We start from the raw sequence: 20,762 nt of genomic DNA on the forward strand, positions 1-20,762 counted from the left end.
AGTTATTACTTGGAACTATTATTTATTGTTAACTCTGTGCTATGAAATAAAATCTGTATTAGTTGCAACCTGGGAATCATCACTTATTAATCAGTTATTACGTGCAGCCTTACCATTTAGGTCCCTTTCACCCATGGTCTTGTCGCTACTGAATACTATGTTTCCCAACACCCGACTGACTCCCTGTCCTTTCAATGTATCACCTACAAAAAACATTCGTGATACCACCATGGTCATCTGCATGGCCTCATCCTATGCTAATCTGTTTATATAGAGGAACCCTTCCCAGCCACCCAAAATACCAAACCCCTCATCTAGTTCAGATCAACTGAGGACATCTTCATGATCTGGACTGACTGTGAGGACACCTTATCCACGTTTCCAGAACCTCAACACCTTCTCCCCTATTTGCTTCACCTGGTCCTCCACAGCCCAATAAGCCACATTCCTTGATGTCAACCTACAACTCAAAAATGGCTACATCAGTACCTCTGTCAACATCAAATCTACCAAACACCAACAATACCTCTGCTTTGACAGTTGCCACTCATTCCACACTAAGTAGTCCTATCCACACAGCCTAGCCATTGGTGGTCATCATCATACCTGTAGTGGCAACAGTCCACCCCCAGAGGCCTTCGCAGATCAAAATTACTCTCCCCACCTTGTCCAGAAACATATTTATGTCATGTCTCCCCAAATCACCTACCGGCCGCCACATACCCATTGCCCAGCTACAAAGGAGCATCCCTCTCATTCCTCAGTACAACACAGGACTGAATCACATACTTTTCCACAGTTTCTACTACCTCTATGGTGCCCTGATATGAGAAATATCCTCCCCATCCCTCCCACAGTGGTATTCCTCTACCCACACAATAACCTTGTCTGTCCCTACTCCAAACCCCTTGCCTTGCCTTGCCTTATGGCTCAAGTCCCAGCAACAGACCTAGATGCATGACCAGTCCCATACATCCTCTCACTATTGCCTACTCCAAACTTGTCGCAGGCATCTCCTACACCATCAAAGACAGAGCTGTTTGCGAAGGCAGCCATGTAGTCTACCAAGCTAGATGCAAACACTGTGCCACATTCTACGTGGGCATGATAACTAACATGCTGTCTGTTCACAGGAATGGCCATCAGCAAATTGTGGTCAAGAGACAGCTTGACAACCCAGGTGCAGACCTTGCTACCCAACACAATGTGCTTGACTTTAATGACAGCTCCTCAGCCTGTGTCATCTCCATTCTTCCCACGAGCACGAGCTTTATTTAACTGTGCAGGTGAACTCTCCCAGTAACCCAGCAACATATCCATTGTTCCTGTAACCTTTGCCACCCCCCCCCCCCCCCCCCCCGCTTCAACCTCTGCTAGTTTCCCTCCTCCATCTACCTATTCCTTTTCCCTGCTCCCCACTCCACTATTACTCATGCCTTGGATCTTGTCAATACACGTCTCTTCCCTGCCCTCACTCCAGTGCTACACATGCCTACTATCTCTACTTCTCTCCGCTTTCCTTCACCACAACACTGTATCTCCACCATGTCCCTGCACACTCCAACAGGCAGTACTAGCACCTTCTGACAGCCTTACTCTGCTATCCACCTCCCTCCTCCCACCCACTGCCCCATGCCTCTCCTGTTTGTAAAAAACCCACCCAAGCAAAGATTTGTGCTCACCTCAGATGCAACTGAAGTTGGGTCTTGGCACCTGGAGACGATAGTGGCATGCATGCACACGTGTGTGTGTTGTGTGTGTGTGTGTGTGTGTGTGTGTGTGTGTGTATGTGTGTCAATGACTCAGTGCCTCCTCTATTTGGTGAGTAGCACTCTAGCCTTTTCATATTGTTGCCTTTGATACAAACATATAGAACAAATATCTGCAGAGAAATGTTATCATTCCCAAGACTTCATACCATAAATAATGCTTACCTCCGAAGCAATTAATTCTAAACCACTCTTCTGTCTTTTCTTTTCTTCTTGAATCAATGCCCACATTTCAGGATCATCTTCACTTAATGATTCATTCCCAGTCCAACAAGAGGCTGGTCTCATATGTGGAAAGCCATTTTTCTGAAACAACACAGCAATCAATACAAGCAGATGGAAAAAAGGGCATTAAAATAAACACATGTTATAGGATAATACCTAGAGTAAAGCAGAAACAGCAACTCTCTCAGATAGCAAATGCATTAAAACACCTGTTCCTGGGACACAGGAAGGCGCAACGGCCCCAGACCGAATCTGGCTCTCTGATTAATGATAGGGGCCAGTGTGCCAGCTAACTTGGAAATAGTTTTTAGTTAGTTTTCTGCATCCACTTAGGTAAATACCACGTCAGTTTGCAAATTCTGTCTCAGTCACACGCGGTACAGACTTTGAAAAACATTATCACATTTGACTATGTCATTGCACTATATGTAAAAAAAAAAGGGTACACAGTTTTCTTCCCAGGGGAGCTGGCAGTAGCTTCAAAATGCCTTTGGTAGTGACAAACTGATTGTAATAATAGCCTATACAGAAGTTTGGTACTCCCCAAACTTGAGAAGTTTCGTAAGTGTCTCAACCCCGCATTGGCTGGATACAAGGCCCCAGACAGGAATCAAGGAAAAACAGCAACTAGCCACTATTAATAATGCTATCTATTTAGAACAAATAATGTCATTATTAAGTTCAAAATGACAGTTTCATCATCAGACAGCTGTTCACATTTAAAATTACATATAGCTTATGCTCGATATGTGATGTTCATTGTTTTTCATCGTGGGAAAAAAGTTCCTCAGAATGGTGATGCCACTGAAAATCCTGCCTCTTTACAGCACTGTTGACTGCTTTAGTGCTGTGTCTAGATACGACATTGTCTAGGTGAATGGCTGTCCTCAACCTGCACTGCACCACAGAGGACAGTGTTATACTACATGGGACATTCACCTGAGCTTCCACGGGACTTGTGGCAGTAATTTAAGGTTTTATGAGAGATGTGAACTATGGAAATTATTGCAGAGTAATAGCATCCTTCCACGCTCGACATCTCCTCTGACAGCCATAGCATCTTCCAGCAGTATAATTGTGTGTCAAAAGTCCAGAATCATTTTACAGTGGTTTGAAGAGGATAATTGTGAACCTACACTGATGTCTCGGCAAACAAATTCATTTAATCTGAACCTGATGCAACACACTGGAGACACTGTCAAGTGCCAGGGCTACTCTCACATAACACCATCTCATAATTTAATGGAAATAAATGATTTGTGCACAGACATATGGTGCCACATAATTCCAGAAATCTACTTCGGACTTAAATCCATGTAGTGCAGAATCACTGTTGTACTGCATTCAGAAGATGGACCAACATGTTATTAAGCAGGTAGTCACTATGTTCTGGTTGATTAGTGTATTTACACTCATGTTCAGACAAAAAAGAGAACACCTTGAATGACTAGCAATGTGATGTTCATATGCATAGGACATGTACATTAGTATGTTCTGCAGAAATGATTAGCATTTCAGTCACCTCAGTTCAGCTTGTGTCCCGCTGCCTAGTAGACACAGGGTCTGCCATAGGCCCTGATAACTTATTCCACGTGTGATGGCATCGATGTGTATAAGGTTCGAGTGGCATCCTGTGATATAGCCACCCATGCTGCATTCACCTGGTTCCAAAGTTCATCTTTGGTGTTTGGAATTGGGTCATAGTGCTGCACCTGACATTTCACCATATCCCAAACATTTTCAGTTGGCGAGAAGTCTGGTGATGTGGCACGCCAGGGCAAAAGGCTGACATCCTGTGTCACCACGAAGACATGTTCGTGCAGCAACATGTGGTCATGCATTATCATGCTGAAAAATTGTGTCTGGGGTGTTGTGCAGAAAGGGTATGGCTACAGGTCGCAGAATGTCATTCTTGTAGGTCACACTGATCACAGTGCCCTGGACACGTACCAGTTGTGATTTGTGGTTGTACCCAATAGCATCACACATCATAAGACCTTGAGCTGGAGCCATATATCTTGTGTGAATGTAGTTACTGTGATGCCACTTACCCTGTCTGCGGAAAACCAAAATGTAGCTATCATTTTCAAAAAAACAGAACCTGGATTCATCCAAAAATACTGTCCGATGCCATTCCTGTCCCTAGTGACGTTGTTCCATACACAACTGCAATTTAGCATGTTTCTGCACATTTGTGAAAGGTAGGCAGAGAAGTGGACAATGTGCATGTAACCCACACTATAAAAACGGCGACAGACTGTTGCCCCCGACAGTGTATAATGTACAATGAAATTTTCACTCTACAGCGGAGTGTGCGATGATATGAAACTTCCTGGCAGATTAAAACTGTGTGCCGGACCGAGACTTGAACTCGGGACCTCTGCCTTTCGCGGGCAAGTGCTCTACCAACTGAGCTACCCAAGCACTCCTGACAGATTAAAACTGTGTGCCGGACTGAGACTCGAACTCAGACCTTTGCCTTTTGTGGGCAAGTGCTCTACCGACTGAGCTACCCAAGCACGACTCACGCCCCGGTCTCACAGCTTTAATTCCGCCAGAGCACTTGCCCGTGAAAGGCAGAGGTCCTGAGTTAGAGTCTCGGTCCGGCACACAGTTTTCATCTGCCAGGAAGTTTCAGTGTATGATGTGTTCCACTGTTGTGCCAGAGCCGAGGAGGACGCAGATCTGTCCCGCAAAGCCATTCGGATGAGGTGTCTGTTTTCTCAGGGGTGGTCTGGGTGGTGCGATCTGATCCATCTTGTCGTGTTCTACAGTCTTCCATAAATAATTCTGTACACACCCATTGTAGCAGTTTCCTGGATGGACATGTCGTATTCTCTCATGTTAATAATGCGCCCTATTTCAAATTCACTGATTTGACTGCATGTATGCTCAAGTCACACTGATCCATTACTTTGTTGTGCAGCAGTATTGATGTGGACCTTGAACCTGTGGGGTGACATTGTTCAAATGCTACTCATTTCTGCTGATCATAATATTGTACATGTCCTGTGAGTATGAATATCCTATCCTAGTCAGTTAAGGTGTTCAGTTTCTTTTGAACATGAGTGTACATGAAACAAAACATATTTTAAAGAAGTCACTGTACACACCTGTGTTTTTTATTCAGATACTAGTAAGAAGAAACTAATCTATGGATGGCCCACTAAATCTCGTATACCAAAACTGATAATTGACAGCAGTGAGAATGTAACATAGGTGCATCAGAACTTGTGGTTGCCAGGAGTTGTAATTTACAGTTCTTCACTTTTGGTACCTCTTACACTGTCACACGATTGCCCTTTAACAAAATATGGGGCTCAGGTGCCCATAATTACTTACTACACTCAAATAATTAAATGAAATCTTGGCAGTTTTTCCACTGGCTTACTTGTTTTCTTTTATCAATTTCATAAAGCCATTGCCTGGTGCACTTTATATATTTATATGACTGTGTGATTTACATCCACACAACTAAACCATTTCAAAATGCTGGACACTGTCCAGCATGAGAGCATAAGGTTGACAACAAGGGCTCACAGAGAGTGGTCCCATTCCCAGTCTTTCTGCACAGGCTAACAACTTTTTACATCAGAAGATAACCACTCATAATGCATCATTTGTACATAGTGCCATCAACACTACTGTACAGCACTAGTGAACACAAACTCATGGCTGTCTATGTGTAGCAAATTTAAACGATTTTATTCCAAGGTTGTAGCAGTTTACTGCTTGATTATAGTGTGACATGATGATTCTGAAATTCCCAGAGGCTGATGGGTGTCTACCACTAGTATTACATTAGAACAAAAGAATCAAGAACTCACCTGTGGGCAACATGGCCAGGAATTGATTACAGAATTTGAAGTACTTCTTCCAACTCATGTGGCATACTGACTTCAACATTTCTGTTTTAGACCTGATGCTTTCTGAGCTATACACTAAAGGGTGACTTGTGGCATATGAATGTAGATGTACATGAAGGGGTTACAACGTGCTTGGCGCACAATGCAGCAATACTCCCTTGTGATGATCAGATGGGGTCAAATGAAACTTCGATGATAGGTATGTTTGCCCTCACATTCCCATGCAGTCCACCACTGGGCCACTGTCACATCTGAATGCCGGACAAATATGGATGCTGCACAATTTGACCAGTTGGCTAAATGGAGGCCCAAAATGTGCCCCCCCCCCCTCCCAAACTACGTGATGTGCTGACAGCACTGTTTTACACAAGTATGAAGCATCTTCATGTTGCTCACAGCAACTACTCAACATCTGATACAGTCCAGAGCCCTTACCTACTCTACCAGGCCCTATAACACCATTAAGAATGAACGACAGTGACACACTCTGGTGGCAATTCTACCTGTCACAGTGAATTACAACTCTATAATCATTTGCATAGCTGCCAATAGTATGTAAGTGTACGATGTTACATTGACATACAACCATGTCTTCTGGGTGCTTCACTTTTTTTTCAGGCAGCATATATTTTACTTGTTTTTGATGAAGACATTCCACAGCTACAATTTATTTTTCTCTTATTTACTTATATTTTGTTCTTTGCAACCAGTTTCAGGGTTGCACTCACATTCTTAAGCAGTCATTCCTGCCATCCATCAAGCTGTCAAGCAGGAATCTGGCATTGCCACTGGTCATAGCTGTGACAAATATTTTATCAGCTGTGAACCTGCTAATAAAAATTCCTTTTCAAATGTAATGGAGAAGATCATGAAAAATGTATTGTGTATGAAATTTTAATAATTATACCAATGTAATGGATTCCAAATGGAGTGTCTTAGCTTATAATGAATAGATTCCATTTAAATGTAGTCAGACACAGTATCACAGTGTTAAAGGTAAGAACAAAAACCACTCCCCCCCCCCCCCCCCACTCTAGGTTCACTCTCTTCATGATGGTTGAAACAACATAGTCTTTTTCTTCCCACTTCTCCTGCAGTTCTAATATTGAGAACTGCATTAAATCTTAGCATATTACAGTATACTTGAAAAAGTTACAGGTGATGTGCAATTCAATGGGATCTACCCCAAGCCTGGTATTTTTACAAATGTTGTATTATACCAATATATAGTTTTAATTGAATGTGTTCCATTTTGGAGTCCCTTAATAAATTTCAGAGTCTCAGCACATTTTTAGATATTTCAAAACGTAATACAGGGACACATTTTATAACCTGACATCTCTGGGGAATAGGTTTTCATTGCTTCCATTCCTTGTTTTGTATTAGACTGTACCAGAATTCCTTTTTAATGTAACAGTCAAGCCAAAAATCAGGACTATTGTTGAATCTAACAAGGGTCCCAGACATACTTACAGTGTTCTAGTTACAGAAAACTGTTAGTGTTGACCAGCACAATCTTCAGATACTTTGGCTGTGATCAGGCATTACTGGACGAATACCCCCAGAACCCTCCAGTCTATTATTGTTCAATTTCACAAAATTGAATAGGTGCAATCTTCAGCGATTATTAAAAATTATGCATGCAACAGTCCGTTGTATTGTTATCCCTTGCTAGGCTCAGAATCATATGTAAAAGAATTTTTCAGATGGATTTAATAAATTAGCATATAGTTTCCATGAAATTCTCCCAGCATTACCAAATAGTCTCCAAAATAATCATATGGTTTTCTGCCCTCTCAGTAATAAAATGGAATGTTTCCAATAGCTGGCTACTATTTAAACTCTTAAAGTGCTGCCAATCCATGTCTGGTTGTATTTATCTTTTCACACAATTACAGCAGATTTTTTAAGTGCCTTGAGGACAGGTACAGGTGCATCAAAAACTATGTGGATCACGAAAGCAATAGTAAAAATGAGAGTAACATAATTTTCTCACGAAGCTGAAGGGTACTGAGGTACATTAGGGACTTTCGCTCTGTAGTTATTTTACGATTATGAAACGAAAAGACTAGTGACAGAACTTTTGAATTTTAGTTTCCATGTCAATGTCATTTCACAACATGGCAAAAACTGTTGCTAACTTCCTGTGGCTTCTTTGTTTGCATGTTTTGGTGTTGGAAGAAGCTGCAGTAGGACTGTAGGCACTTGTAAAGTCCTGTGACCAACAGCAGTGAGCCACATTTTTAGAAAATCCTCAGTCAGTCACAAAATAACATAAACATGTATTATTAAATAACATTCACTGCTGTACTGAGTGTCTGTTCTAGGCCTCTTCCAAAGTTTGATGCCACTGATGAGAGTTTTTCTGGAGCAGGTACCTTGAACATTAAGAGGTCTTGTGTGATTTTTGCTCCTTCCACTTAAAGCTATTAGCACCACCACTGCATACCAAGTAATTAATTAGTCTTCATAGTTACATAGATGTTTTTAATGTATTGCACAGCTTCAACATGTTTCCTCTTATACAGAGCCCTCAAAGAATAACAAATAGAATGAAAATTCTTATAGGCTAACACATTTTCACATGCTGACACCACAAACATTGAAATTGTTAATACTGACTTAGGGCTATCTGATCATAATGCCCTTTTCCTTACAATTGCACCTATACCTGTGAAAGAAAGGTATGCACTTTTTTTCTTCCATTTTGTCAGACAGTGTTAGTTTTATTGGCAGTCTAAGTAATGAATCCTGGTTGGAAGTGCTTTTCACAGTTAAGTACTAACAATGCTTACGATGCTACTATTTGGGAATCATGTCCAATTTGAAATTAATTTTCCTGAGAAACTGACTAGAGTCTTTTCAAGTTGGATCACAACAGCTAGATCCTGGATTACGTCAAACATTAAGATTTCCTGCAGGGCTTTAAAAGTACTCAGTTCTCAAATGAAAAGATTCACAGATCCCCGATCTCTAGAATACATAAAGATTTACAAGAAAATATAGCAACAGGTACTTAGAAATGATAACATAACAAGAATGTCAGCCAACAAATTAAAAACTGGCTCAAATGGCTCTGAGCACTATGGGACTTAACATCTATGGTCATCAGTCAATTAAAAACTGGGATACTGAAAAAAGTGAAGTGGAGAAAATACAAGAACAGTAGGGAATTACACTTAAAACTTCTGAAAACATCAATATTGGCAAAAAAATACCTGCCAAATTAAATCTATGATTACTTTACAAACGCTTCACAAATCAGGATGAACTTAGCTTTCGCACAGCAGCATACATCACGAGTTTAATTCCAACTAGTGAACACAAAATAGTAAATGTGATTAAAAGCTTCAAATGTAGGCAGCATAGATGACATACCAGTGTCACTTATAATCCATACTGCTTCACCAGTCACAAAGCCCTTGGCTCACTTGTTAAATTATCACTGAGGGAGTGTTCTCTCAAAGATTACAAATATCAAGACAGATACCTTTATTCCAAGCCTGGGAATAAGCATACAGTTGAAAATTACCAAAACATTTCACTAATCTAGGCATTCTCTAGAGTAACTGAGATATTAACGAAACAACAAATTGTCAAGTACTTATCCAAGCACAGCATACTGAATAATAATCAGCATGGATTTCAAACAGGCAGAAGTACAGAAACAGCAATAAATGGTCACATCAATGAAATAGTTTGAAATGAGATTGGTAGTTGATGCAAGGAAAATCTAAATAGGTGCACCCTGAGATAGGGTGTCAAGCCCCCTTCTGTCACTTATTTATGCAAGTGACACACACACCTCAGAAATTGCAGGTAAGATAATGTTTCCTGATGACACTATTGTAATAGTGAATGATATAAGATCTAGACTTTGTGACTTGCAAACCTAGTCCGATTACTGCAGTTATAACACTCGTAGCTGTGGGACCCTCCCTATAGAACAAGTTAGAGCAACACTTATACAAAGACATATGAGCCACTTTGATGTCATTCTTTAAATGCACTGCCAACATACAATGAGGTGACAAAAGTCAAGGGATGCCACCTAATATCGTGCCTGACCTTTTGCCTAGCATACTGCAGCAACTCAATGTGGCTTGGTCTCAACAAGTCATCGGAATTCCCCTGCAGAAATTCTGAGCCATGCTGCCTCTGTATGTAGCCATTCACAGTTGCGAGAGTGGTGTTGGTGCAGGACGTTGTGCACGAACTGACCTCTCAATTATGTCCCACGAATGCTTGATGGGATTAATGTAAGGCGATCTGGATAGCCAAATCATTTGCTCTAATCCAGAATGTTCTTCACACCAATTCATTCATTCATTTATTTATTGGTCCATTTGATTCATTACATACTTAAACAGTACACTGAATATAGGACAAGTCAAAATTGCGAAAGGAGCAGAGAAAACACACACACACACACACACACACACACACACACACACACACACACACAGACAGACAGACAGAGAGAGAGAGAGAGAGAGAAAGAAAATGACAAAATTAATTGCAGATAACAATCAAATTACAAGTGACAAATATAGCAATTTGAATTATTTAACCACTATTACATAATCATTGTTTACGAGGCTATTTTTTGTAATTTAAAAATTCTTTTACAGAGTAAAAACATTTTTCCACTAGAAATGACTTAAGATTATGTTTAAGAAAATTTTTATGTTGCTGCAATTTTAAATCACTGGGTAGGCTGTCATATAGCTGAACTGTTATCTGTGATACACTTTCTTGGTACAGTGCTGTTCTGCACTGTGACATGTGGATATTATTTGTGTTTCTTGTGTTGTGACTGTGTATATGCTTATTTTGTTGAAGATGTCCAGTTTGGTTTAAAAGATACTCATTTGAGAACAGGATACACTCGTATATGTCAAGGCTCGGTAGGCTCATTATTTTCATCTGGATGAAATGTGGTCTACATGTTTCTAGTTTTCTTAGGTTGCAGATAGCCCTGATTGCTCTTTTCTGCACCCTAAAGATCTTTATGCTGGTGGCTGAATTTCCCCAGAAGATTAGCCCATATCGGAGTAGTGCATGGAAGTAGGCATAATACGCTTGAGTAACTGTTGACTTGCTTGCACTTTTATTTGACACACACAGAGCATAACAAGCTTTTGAAAGTTTTTTCTCAAGTTCTTTTATATGACAGTCCCATTTTAAATTATCTTGTACCCATAGGCCTAGAACCTTAGTGTCAGTAACCGAGTTCAGTAACGTATTTTCAAGGTATGGTACTGTAACAAAGTTTTGCACATGTGGAGAAGAGTGGAAATTCATAAAGACAGTTTTTTCTTTATTTATTATTATTATTATTATTTTTTTTTTTTTGAAACCTGCTAGTAATTTGGGACATTACAGTATCTATTGCTACTTCCAATGATATTTTGTCAGCAGCTGTTATTAATATGCTGGTGTCACCAGCAAATAAGATTAGTTTTCCCAATTTAATAAAGTCATTTATATCATCAATATAAAGGAGGAACAGTAGAGGTCCTAGGACAGAACCTTGTGGCACTCCATACTTTATTGTTGATTTACTGGAGACATGTGGTGTTGTGATAATATTTCCTTGTACTGACATGTCATCATGCCTTAAAACCACCACTTGCTGCCTGTTTTCTAGGTAAGATCTTATCCACTGATTTGGGATTCCTCGGACACCTGTTTGATCTAATTTGTGAATGAGGAAGTCGTGGTCAGTTACGTCGAAAGCTTTTGAAAGGTCCAGAAAGATACCAGTAGCATCTTTTCTGTCATCCATTGCTTTAAGCACAGCTTCTATGTACTCATACATTGCTGTTGTTGTAGACTTTGATTTGCTGAATCCATGTTGATTTGCTGAGAGTAATGAATTTTTTGTAATGTAGCTTAGTAGTCTATTGTAGAAAATTTTCTCAAATATTTTGGAGAAAACACTGAGTTGGGATACTGGACGATAATTATTTACATTTTCAGAGTCCCCTTTTTTGAACAGTGGAGTTACTTCAGCTGTTTTTAGGCTACTGGGAAAGATTCCAGTTGATAAGGAGTTGTTAGAGGTTTTAATACATTATCAGATGACTTTTTGAAGACACAGTCTGGCACACCATCCAGTCCACATGAATATTTGTTTTTGAGTGACCTTATTATTTGTTTCACTTCTGTTTCCATGACTGTTTGAAGGAACATACTGCTTTGCTATATTAGTAAAGTACATGTTAAACTTTTCAGCTACCTCTTTTGGATCTGAGTGTCTGTTATTTTCAATCTGAAGAGAGATATTTTGTGAAGTTGACTGTTCTGTACCAGTTTCTGCTCTAATAACCTTCCATACAGCTTTCATTTTATTGTTTGCATTTGAGATGTACTCATTTTTTCGTTTTTTGGCTTCTTTTATTACCTTGCTGAATATTTGGTTGTATTTTTTCACATAATTTCTGAATTCTGGAGTAGTATTTCTGTGCTTAATAAGACAGTGAAGAACTTTTTCTTCTACTGGAAGTTATAATGCCTTTCGTGAACAACTGTGGACTGGTGACATGGTGCACTGTTATGCATGAAAATTCAATCTTTTTCGGGAATATGAAGTCCATGAATGGTCTCCAAATAGCCAAACATAACCATTTCCATGTAAACACATCCCACACTATTATGGAGCCACTACAAGCTTGCACAGTGCCTTGTTGACAGCTTGGGTTTACAGATTCATGGGGTCTGCACCAGACTCAAACCCTACCATTAGCTCTTATCACCCGAAATCAGGCCTCATATGACCATACCATGGTTTTCCAGTTGTCTAGGGTCCAACCAATAAGGTCATAAGCCCAGGGGAGACACTGCAGATGATGTCCTGCTGTTAGTAAAGGCACTAGCACCAGTTGTCTTCTGCCATAGCTCATTAACATCAAATTTCACCACACTGTCTTAACAGATACATTTGTCATACATTCCACATTGATTTCTGTGATTATTTTATGCAGTGTTGCTTACCTGTTAGTGCTAACAATTTTATACAAATGTTGCTGTGCCCTGTTGTTGAGTTGTCCACAGTGACAGGTAATGCCTGAAATTTGGCATTCTTGGCACACCCTAGACACTGTGAGTCTCAGAATATTGAACTTCCTAATGATGCCTGAACTGGAATGCCCCACGCATCTAGCTCCAACTTCCATTCCACTTTCAAAGTCAGTCAATTCTTCACATGAATCACCTAAGTACAAATGACAGCACCACCAATGCACTGCCCTTTTCTACCTTATGTACACCATCTGTGTATGTACTAATTCCTATCCCATGACATGTCACCTCCAAGTACAGAAGTAAGTTGGGGAGAGAAACTACTTTTACAGCAGAGCTAAAATCATTTCTTGTTGAGGCTTGTTTCTACTATGTGAATGAATATGTTACCTTACAGGATTACTAGGCCCTCACACACTGTAGAGTTCTCTTGATTCTGTTACCTGGTGTACCATAAATACTGTGTTTGTTTTCGCAAATAAGGTTTCTACTGTTGGTTTTCTGTTTTCTCTATTTCAGATGCAGTGAAATACATTTCTTCTGAGAAGGGATCTGGTGGCAGCCTAGTTGTGATGCATAGAGTGTTGGCAGGCTTTTGTGTGTTATAGCTTTCAGCAGTGCTATATAATGTGTTCGTGTGTTTTTATTTTTTCAGGGGAGTTTTATTTCGAAGTTCCATGCTTTACTTGCATGACTGATTTACTTACTGTGCATATTGTACTTTTCAGCAGTGTTATATAATGTGTTCACTTGTTTCCACTTTTGTTCATTGATCTACCTCTTTTGTATGTTGCATTCACAATGTAGACTATGTATATGTGATTCCTCTTCTAATCATATACTGAGCAAGATTGCTATGCAAGTCTTTAATGTACTGGACTTGATCTGAGAGGACTAGGATTTATTCCCCATCTGGCATCCTGGCTTGGGTTTTTCATTGCTTCTCCCAGTTGTTAGGGTAAACGCTAGGATGGTTCCTTTCACTAGGCCATAACCAACTTCATGCCACATCCTCACCTGTTCCCATCCTACTTTGTTAAAGTTTTATATATGTGCATATTATTTCTGTAATGCATCCGACTTGTCTGGTAATATTGCACTAGATGGTCTATGGACATATAAAAAAATAAAATAAAAAATAGAAATTCAGTCAAAGAAATAGGATCTTTGTGTACACAGTTTCTTATTTTGAAGGGGTTTTACACTGTACTGGCCTTACAAAAATTTCTGTAACTGGCACAGTGGAAACTCAATGTAGATTTATTTTCTGTTTGTGGGTTAACTGGCTTAAATATTTAATTTATGATAAAAGCTCTGGTTATCACTACTCAGTAATAGTCAACAAAATGTGTATTTTGCAACTATCCCAGCAAGGAACTTTAGAGACAAAAAGAAAGAATCCTTTGGGAGAACTCCGAGTATCAATTTTTTTCTGTTTTCAGACCACGTCTCCAAGTTGTGTGCTCTAGATCAGGTTTGGACATAGTAGGTTACTGCAGCCTATGCACCCTATCAATCACCATACATGCAGAGCTATGTTACTGATGGGCCTATGGGAGAGGAGACACTGTGCTTCAAGGATCTGCAAACATAGTTGCTTTCTGGTGAAAAATTTTGAATGTGCAAAATGGCAACAGAGAAAACCCAATTGAATTTCCTGGTAGCTGAGGTTCTTTAATTGTTCAGTGTCTTCAAAGTAGTTTAGGATGTGTAACCAACAGGAAAATAAGTTTATACTGTCTAGGGTACTTTTCTTCTACAGAGCCAAGAAGTTACAACATTCTTCTGGGCACAAAGGCATATCAGAAATGACAGTAATATTATAGGTCACACTGCAGTCAGTTAAAACAGCAACCCTCCTTTTCCTGCTTCTCATCCTCACCATCGTCACTGAAGGGACGAAGTAATACAGTCATTTCCCTACCTCCTTGGGAAATACAAACTGTAAACAGGAAAGGATATAAAGTAACAGTTCATTCCATGCTTGTTGAAATCAACAAGCTGTAGCTGTACTACTTAAATGAGGCAGTTGAAAGAGAAAAAAAAGCCTTAGGTAACTAGAAACCATAACAGTTTTAAAAATAATAAAATTCATGGGACATGTACTATTTGCAGAATGAGATTTTCACTCTGCAGCAGAGTGTGCGCTGATATGAAACTTCCTGGCAGATTAAAACTGTGTGCCGGACCAAGACTCGAACTCGGGACCTTTGCCCCAGGTAGTAGAGCACTTGCCCGCGAAAGGCAAAGGTCCCGAGTTCGAGTCTCGGTCCGGCACACAGTTTTAATCTGCCAGGAAGTTACATGTACTATTTGATCCGTGACATGTGGCAATGAGCAGTTGAAAATAGGGGAACAAATCTGCTGTGTACCAAGAAAAGCACTGTCCAGTTAATTTAAAGCCAGAATAGGAACAGATCTGTAATGCAGTCAAAGGTCTAAGTTATGTTGGAAGGCAACGAAGTGTAAACACAAAACGATGCTACGATACTGATCTGCAACATATCCTGTGGTAAATGTACATTGTCCTCAACATTTGCTGCAGATTTAATACTTGTCATTAGGACAACTTGTTAACAATGTTTTATGATTGGTTCTGTCATTTTTGATATCTGACAGACTCTCCTGTTGCCAACATTCACACTATATTGAACAGCCTTTTCTTTTTAAATCATTAAAATAACAAGGTACATTCAGAAATCACATATTACACAGTAGAGAAATCTTGTTGAATATTTCTGTGCATATTGCGAACCTCAAATATGAAAACACAATGGGCCACTGTATAAAGGCGGTCATCTGGGCTTCACTGACAGCCCTGTTTCAAAAATCAGTGCAGTGCTAAAATAGGTAAAAAGGCAATAAACAGTGCATTGTTGCCACATCATCACACTTATCAGCATGCAAAAAATAAACACATACCACACAAGAAAAAGAAGTCAGTCAAAGTTGATGCCACAAGGTTCTAAAACACCAATCACTTTGACTTCAAATAAATGTGCCAAACAAACAAATCTGTAAGTCCTAAAACCGGGTATGGATTGAAAGGGAAGTTTCCAGTTGTGTTTGCCACCCAAGAAGTCCATATTCCATTGGAATAACATGCAGAAATTGAAGCTTCTAGCACATGGTATTTTAACTTCAGTTAGATGAAATTAACCATCCCTGATACGTAAGTCACAGTCAAGGATGGAAAATTAGGGGAAAAAATTCATGTAGTCACATTTTTGTACAGTGGCAGGAGGGGAATTTCTGCAGACAACAACGTGTGATTAAACACTTTTATTTTACTCAACTAAGGTAATGGAAACCATGATGTGATGTTGGGTTTAACCTAGGTGAATTAAGACATGTCTATTATGTTATATGTATAAATATAATTGAATTTTTTATGCCCTGACTACATCTATACAATGAAAAGTGTATACACATGAATTAATGAAAAAATGAAAAATTGCCTCATTACTTGTGTGTGATTTACTTATGGTACTTATTTATTTATTTGATTAATTTTTGAGTTCAATGGATTCTTGATGTGAGTGTATCACTAGGATGTAGAACATGTCACGTTATTACAATAATAATCACATGTCAACAGTGATGATGCTTTCAATCTAAATAATATGTAAAATCTAATTTTATTAGCCTGTTATTAATGACATCTCTCAGAACATTTCAGACCACTTGCATAGCTAACAATTATGATGAAGTGTATAAAAGAATGTTAACAAAAATTACTCTTACATGCCACCTATATACCACTAGGGTGAGATAGATACTGCCTACAAGAAAATGAAAGAGATCTTTGGAGAAAAGAGAACAACTTGTATGAATATCAAGAGCTCAGATGGAAAACAAGCTCTCAGCAAAGAAGCGAAGGCAGAAAGATGGACAGAATATATAGAGGGTCTAGACAAAGGCAATGTACTTCAGGGCAATATTATGGAAATGGAAGAGGACGTAGACGAAGATGTAAGGGGAGCTATGATACTGCGTGAAGAGTTTGACAGACCACTGAGAGACCTAAGTCGAAACACGGCCCGAGGAGCAGACAGCATTCCATTATAACTACTGACAGCCTTGGGAGAGCCAGCCCTGACAAAACTCTGCCATCTGGTGAGCAAGATGTAATAGACAAGCAAAATACCCTCAGACTTCATGAAGAATATAATAATTCCAATCCCAAAGAAACTAAGTGTTGACAGATGTGAAAATTACCGAACCATCAATTTAATAAGTCAAGGCTGCAAAATACTAACACAAATTCTTTCCGGACGAATGGAAAAACTGGTAGAAGTCGACCACGGGGAATATCAGATTTCCAGAGAAATGTTTGACCATGTGAGGCAATACTAACCCTACGACTTATCTTAGAAGATAGATTAAGCAAAGGCAAACCTATGTTTCTATCATCTGTAGACTTTTGACAATGTTGACTGGAATAGTCTCTTTCAAATACTGAAGGTGGCAGGGATCAAATACAGGGACCGAAAGGCTATTTACAATTTGTACAGAAACCAGATGTCAGTTATATGAGTCGAGGGATAGGAAAGGGAAGCAGTGGTTAAGAAGGGAGTGCGGCAGTGTTGTAGCCTATCTCTGATGTTATCCAGTCTGTATTCTGAGCAAGCAGTAAAGGAAACAATCCACAGATTAACAACCTTATAGTCATTTAAATGGTGAACTCCATCACATGGAATTGTGCATTTAACTTCCTACATGATATCCACTCAGATCTGAACATGAAACAAATCTACAAATATTAAAATTCAACTGAACACTAATTCTCAAGTACATGCATATTTACGTTTGTAAATTTGTAAACACATTACACAGAAGTGAATGTGATGGCCTGAGAATACATATGCATATGATCCAAGTAAAACAAAAACATTATTTACGAAGACCACCTGAAAATCCAGAACTGCCAAGAATGCACAAACAGCAGCACACCAAATCAAGGACGCAACGATCTGTTCATATTAACTGGACGTTATTTTAGTTCTCTATGTTTTCCGGCAAACAGTATTTACTATTTGACAGCTGGCTTTTTTATGGGAGCAATGCTGAAAATTACGTCAAAATGTGAATAATCAACACAAGCGAATGTTATGTGTTAATTCTAGTCATCCGTCTTATAACAATTAGCATTTAATACAGGACTACGATTCGTTCCTCTAGTGCGGATTAATTATATTCGCACAAACTAGATAATGGAAATAATGAATTTTAGCAATAACATCGCTGGGTATAAGTTTTAGGTGTCTCCTATAAGAACACCCACAATGTGAGAGTAATCAAATGTATACATTGTTTGGCAGAGTTTACGTATATTTCATTACAATTCGTACAAAGAAAATAACAAGTTTGCGATATATTGTTATTGTGTCGGTAGGTTGTCAAAAACATTTCACTACACACTGTCGCATTAAAGAGCCATACAAAATCATTTTGTATTTCACAAGTTTTATTTTAAGAAAACATCAGGACATACCATATTAACAACTATACATATTATCAATGCTATATGTAGCTAGGATGCAACTAGAGTTTGTCTTTGAGCGCACAGGCAACTGCGCGAACTTTTCACAAATTTGAAGATATCTGAAGGGATAAACTTAAATTAATATTCTTACAAAAATTCGTAGGAGTCGATGGGCGATTTCTGTTATCACCCTGATTTACTCTCTAAATAAGCAACACTCCTAAGAGGCAAAACCGTAATAATCAGTAATATATCCAAACACCTCTGCAACAATGCTTTTCATCAACACCTGATACAAAAACTTGTTGCAGCTCTTGACAACATTAGTGCCGCTTTTAACGCTGGTCCGACATATACCTCTTCCTTAAGCGGCTACTCTACGTGCATTTGTATCAACTTAAGTATACGAAATATGTGTCAGAAAAAAATACCGTGTGTAACATTCAAGCGCTGTTTACAATACGGTACAAGCTACTTACGTTCAAATATTGAGTAGATATAACAGAAAGTCTACGAAGAACAAACATTTAACCGAGAAATATAGCGACACCCAACGAAAAAATTTTTCCACTAATAAACGAATATCTCCTACTGAAATTACACACACACGCAGGACTACACACCCAACACGCACACTCAACTAACGCAGTCGCTGCTACTGTACTGTGAAAAGTACGCGCGATTAACATCAGCGATAATACAACTACACTACCCTCTGTATGTCAGTTGCTCCGTTACCAACATCCGAATGCGAAAATGAACGAAACTCTAATTCACATATGTTCAGTTTTAACATTTAAGGTATTCAAGACAAATGCATTAAAAATGTGACAACAATACTTATATCTATTCAAAAAGCGACTTAGCAACTATCATCCACGTTAGTGTAGCAATTATTACAATTTCCTGGAGCTTTCTATTAATTCGAATAATCTTCCATTATTTACGACATTTTACTATCTTTATTTGGCTTTAGGCGCTTCTCCGCCATACAATCATTCTGATAAACTGCTGAAAAGTTCTTTGCGTTAGTATCTCTGTGAAAAGTATATGAGACAGCTAGGCTGTTATATCGTTTAACCCTTTGTACAGCTTCCTGAGAGAATAAGCTGGAAAAGAGGGGAGGGGGCAAATTCAGGCATGAAAAATTTCTTGTTATTACTGGTGTGAGAAGGGATTCTAGTTTAGGTCAAGCATTCATCCAGACAGACTGTGCACGGAGCTGAAAGAGTTTTAAAAAATGTAACTGAGGAAACCAGTATTGCCAGCTTAAAAGAAAAGATATTGCACAACCACTCAGTCAAATCAAGATAACTTCAGCTTCTGGCAGAGAAACCAAGAATATAATTAACTCACTTAAAACTAAAAATTCTTGTGGGACTGACAGCATTTCAAGCAAAATGTTGAAAGAATGTTCTTGTGATATAGCTACTGCACTTACAAATATATTTAATGTATCACTTTCACAAGGTATCTTTACAGAATTAGCTACGGAATTGTTGGAACCCTCTTTCAGAATGATAATAGAATAGACATTAATAACTATTGAGACATTTCACCATTACTTTCATTCATAAAAGTTTTGGGATAGGTAACTTATTTAAGAATGGTTGAGGACATACCCAATTATAAGGTTCTTACCCAATTACTATTTCGATTCCAGGAGAACCTCTACAATGAACATCTACCATTTCACTGACCATGTATTGAAATATCTTAATAACATGATTTCACGTACCAGGACTTTTTTTGACTTTCAAAGAACAATGAGCAATATTTAACTAACGGGGAGCAAAGACTTATGTTAGCCAACTCATGCAGCTCTCATGATGAATTTTCTTTTTGAACATGGACAAATTATTACTGATAATTCACAGTGTTCAATTCACGAACCCCCCCCCCCCCTCTTCTTGCCATATAAAAATCGTTTTCCATCTTACAGTGATAAGCAGAAATAGCGCAATTTTGTGATTATGCAAGCATCATAATCAAGCTCAACAGAGCTGCAAGAACAGAAGCAGCAATCAATGAAGTATTTAGTAGTATTGCAGACTGGTTCTCAATAAATTCTAGTCGTAGATAGAAGAGCTCTCATCTTTTGCCAACGGACTTCGAAACTGTAGCACCTAAAATATCAGCAGAATTGCCACATGCATCATTCACACTAGTCTGCCAATTGAAATGATATGTTACATAATACATTTCCAAGAGTCCGCTTTAAATATCTGTGCATATATACACATGTGTTCCATACTATCACAGATCAAGTACTGAAAGAGATGGCCAGTTATGGGATGGAAACTGTTTGCACCTATTAAGCAATACATATTGATGTTCTTTTAAGGAATTAGTTTACTTCCATAAGCAAATTAAAATAAAATTTAATTAGTCAAT

The 20,762-nt window shown here is 38.8% G+C and overlaps 1 protein-coding gene across 1 annotated transcript in view; it reads right to left on the minus strand.

The window, feature by feature from the left end:
* Positions 1-19,039, minus strand: part of LOC124555216 (serine hydroxymethyltransferase, mitochondrial-like) — a 128,328-nt gene extending 109,289 nt beyond the window's left edge. The window contains exons 1-2 of the mRNA XM_047129066.1: positions 18,848-19,039; positions 1,935-2,075 (exon numbers count right to left, since the gene is read on the minus strand). Of these exons, the coding sequence (XP_046985022.1) occupies positions 1,935-2,075; positions 18,848-18,895 (189 nt within the window). The 5' untranslated portion in view covers positions 18,896-19,039. The remainder of the gene's footprint in view (positions 1-1,934; positions 2,076-18,847) is intronic.
* Between the last annotated feature and the right edge of the window lie 1,723 nt (positions 19,040-20,762).

The sequence above is a fragment of the Schistocerca americana genome, chromosome X (genome assembly GCF_021461395.2).
Source record: "Schistocerca americana isolate TAMUIC-IGC-003095 chromosome X, iqSchAmer2.1, whole genome shotgun sequence".
Taxonomy (NCBI): domain Eukaryota; kingdom Metazoa; phylum Arthropoda; class Insecta; order Orthoptera; family Acrididae; genus Schistocerca; species Schistocerca americana.